This window comes from Dendroctonus ponderosae, unplaced genomic scaffold (assembly GCF_020466585.1).
Source record: "Dendroctonus ponderosae isolate FM_Combo_2020 unplaced genomic scaffold, Dpon_F_20191213v2 Dpon_F_20191213_5, whole genome shotgun sequence".
NCBI lineage: Eukaryota > Metazoa > Arthropoda > Insecta > Coleoptera > Curculionidae > Dendroctonus > Dendroctonus ponderosae.
The window spans coordinates 14,100,554-14,103,651 of NW_026018715.1; the positions used below are offsets into that span (position 1 = coordinate 14,100,554).

The 3,098-nt window shown below is 47.1% G+C and overlaps 1 protein-coding gene across 1 annotated transcript; it reads left to right on the top strand.

The window, feature by feature from the left end:
• Positions 1-491: 491 nt before the first annotated feature.
• Positions 492-3,098, top strand: LOC109545409 (the record flags this gene model as incomplete). Its single annotated transcript, XM_048666704.1, is given in 7 exon segments — positions 492-1,040; positions 1,168-1,472; positions 1,535-2,206; positions 2,252-2,488; positions 2,538-2,676; positions 2,732-2,863; positions 3,045-3,098. Coding segments are annotated over 7 exon segments (1,962 nt in total), but the record flags the coding sequence as incomplete, so codon positions are not given.

The window sequence follows — 3,098 nt, forward strand, 5'->3', positions numbered from 1 at the left end:
TTTGTTGATAAAAATTGTCATTGTATTGAAAGTAAGTTGACTTTACACATAATGTTAAAAGTTTAATAATGCTGTTAATGCTTAGTTGTGTGCGTTCTTTAAGATTGGTGTCATTTTGTAATTTTTGTTTGATGATATTTAAAGTTTTATCAACAGGAACGTTAATGTCTGATAATTTTTGTGAAAAATGTTCCGAATTTTCAATATAGGAAGTTGTGCTATTTATTAGGGGATTTAAAATGTTTAAAATATATTTGGCTAAGGGATGTGTAAGTGAATTTATACTACTAACTATTGGTCGTAAAGGAATATTAACTTTATGAATTTTTGTAACTCCGTAAAAATGTGGTGTTTTACTATTGTGTGGTGTTAATTTTGATCTAACGTAATAATAAATGATAGGAAAAATTTAAATCAACAGGTACTGGATCTAAGCGCCTGAAAAAAAAATCTCGCGCCATACACAGACAGTGAAGTCAAACAGACATGGACACTGACTATTTCACCATCACCGACCGATCACGACAAAAAATTTCAGTTGAACTCGATTTTGCGATCCTCATCCCATACCCATTCATGCAAAGTTTTTATAATGATGTTGAGTGCATTTGGCGCAAATGAGCAACATTAGCGTGAAGTCATGCGGACCAATCAACTGCGAGCTCGAAACGGCCAAGAGTTTTTTAACATTGCGCAAATTCGCCTCCTTCTGCGGGTTACCAACGTGCAAAGATCAGAATCGCGATGCCACCTCTAAGTCCCCCTTTGAACTAACGCAGACGCTCGAATATTGTAGACGATCGAATTGCATGGAGTTTTGGACCGCAGCTTCCAGCAATGCGAGCAAACAATCATCGACCATTTCAAGCCTCAGAACTTCCAGGACTCTGGAGTTGCCCAAAAAACGCAAATCCTGCCTGATTGATATTCAATCGTCCAGCCGGATCTTCAGTTCGCCGGAGTGCGACCAACCGAGTTGTCCGAAGAAAACGAAAAGTCAAACCAACGAGAGTAGGGAGGAGCATGAAAATGAGGTTCAGGTACAATCAGGCGGCTGTTTAGGGTTTTTCAACGGAGTTCTTCTTCAAACTGACGCGTTCAGTAGGGCTAGACTTAAAGATGCAGAAAGTCAAGAATCCAAGTGATCGCTTCAATCTTTGCTTCTAGATAAACATTTGCGGTCCTCCAGAGTGCTGCAGCGGCATCGATTTGGTCTCAGCGGTCGATTTTACTGTCGTCTGCGACTTGGAGAGCCACCTGTGCAAAAGCCTGACTGAAAAAAGCGTCAGTGTGAACAGCCCGAGAAAACGCAACGAAATTTACTACTGCGTTTCACCGTCCCTGCAAAAAGAGCTGCAACTGTCCGACAATAGCAAAGAAGTGCGCCGATACGCTAAGGCCGAAACTGTAATCAATGCCCATCTGATGAAGAAGGACCGTTTTCTATCAGACTCTTGTCGAAAGGATTCCAAGTAACTTCTTCAACTGGTCCAACTCCCTTTTGTTCATGGCAGGAAATAACTGGAACTTGCAGGAAAAAGCTTGCACCAACGCACCGAAGAGCCACACTTCCTGACGACTTCACCAATAACCCTGCAGAAACTGACGAAATTGAAACGTCTTTTCACGCGTTTCGCTCCAACACTACTCTGGTCAGCCAGACCATGAAGGCCCCCAAAGCCAAAGAGCCTTCAAGCGCTGCCATCGGCAGTAGGAAATCTTTGGAAAATTCGCAGGATCTGCCGAAAACTCCGTCGCCCTCCAGCACGGCGGTCGGACTGGCGCACACGATCAGCCCCAATACGCCGTTCCAGGAGTTTCCTTTGAGGCCTCAAACCCTCACCAGCAAGGAGGGAAACATCGTCAAGAGCTACTTGAGCGGGAGCGATAAGGAGTCGATGCTTCCTGCCACTAAGCCAGTGCAGATCAGCAGGCGAAACCCTGGGGAGGTAAACGCACTTCTAAAGGCCGTTTATTCCATATCTAGTGCGGATTTTCCTCCGACTCCTGTTGGGATGGAGGCGTCGCAACATGGCAATTACAAGCTGGACCAGACGGAGCTGGCGCAAGCCCTAAACAGGGAAAGCGTCGGGGGGCAATCAAAGGAAAATGGCCTGGAAAAGCCTCCGGCTTTTCCAGACACCCGCCAACTTGGGCAGCTTCCAGCCTCAAGTGTCAGGGGCGGACAAAACGACGAGGCTAAAATGTAAGCAACTTTCGCCAAAAGGTCAACTCAACTAGCTTCTGCCAGTTCTTCCACATGCTCTCCTACAAACTGCGAGTATTTGCGGGGGCTGAAGAAGTGGAAGAATTGCTGCAGCAGCCCGCTGTGCCCAATCAACGACCCGACCAGCAGCACCCACAATTTCCTGCTGAAAGTGCGAATGTGCTGCGGGCAGCGGAAATGCCAACTAGCCACAAAAATTTGCGACATCTACGAGCCTCTGGTGCACATCGAGGAGGACTTCGGTGCAGTTGGAGATGAGCAGTGAGTGGAGGAACCTTCCTCATTCAGAGCTAATGGCGACTCTAACTAGGTATCACTATCTGGCCACTGATGCTTCAACAGAAGCCCAACCAGAAAGTTCAGCGGCATCAATCGAAATCAGTCTTCTTGATGTGCATGAGGCCACGCCACTGGAGGATCCGAGGGAAGAATTGGAAGAAGTAGAGTTGGCAAGTTTCGGGTGGGTTTAGTTAGTGTTTATGTCTTGTTGCGCTGGTTTTGCAGCCCAGCGTGCCGCAAAGATCCAGCGACAGTATCAGCGATCAGAATGCTGCGGAATCGTCCAGAAGAACCAGCACAGTGAGCTGGAATGTGCCGCACGAAGACACTGCTGGCCCATCCACTAGCCAAGAACAAGTAAAAACTCCGAAATTTGCCTCCTTGCGCCCTCTGCCAGCCACAAATCTCCTGCTAAGGGACAGTTCTTCAATCTCGAGAGTAATCAATAACGCCCTGGCTGGTAGTTTGGGGCCCTTCAAAGAGAGAACGCTAGGAGTTACTTTCGCCCAAATTCTCCAGTGGCGCGTGTTTTTTCCAGATTGTGTCGCGCGCCACAGAGGCGGCGGACAAGTTTCGTCAAGCTCCGGTCGCC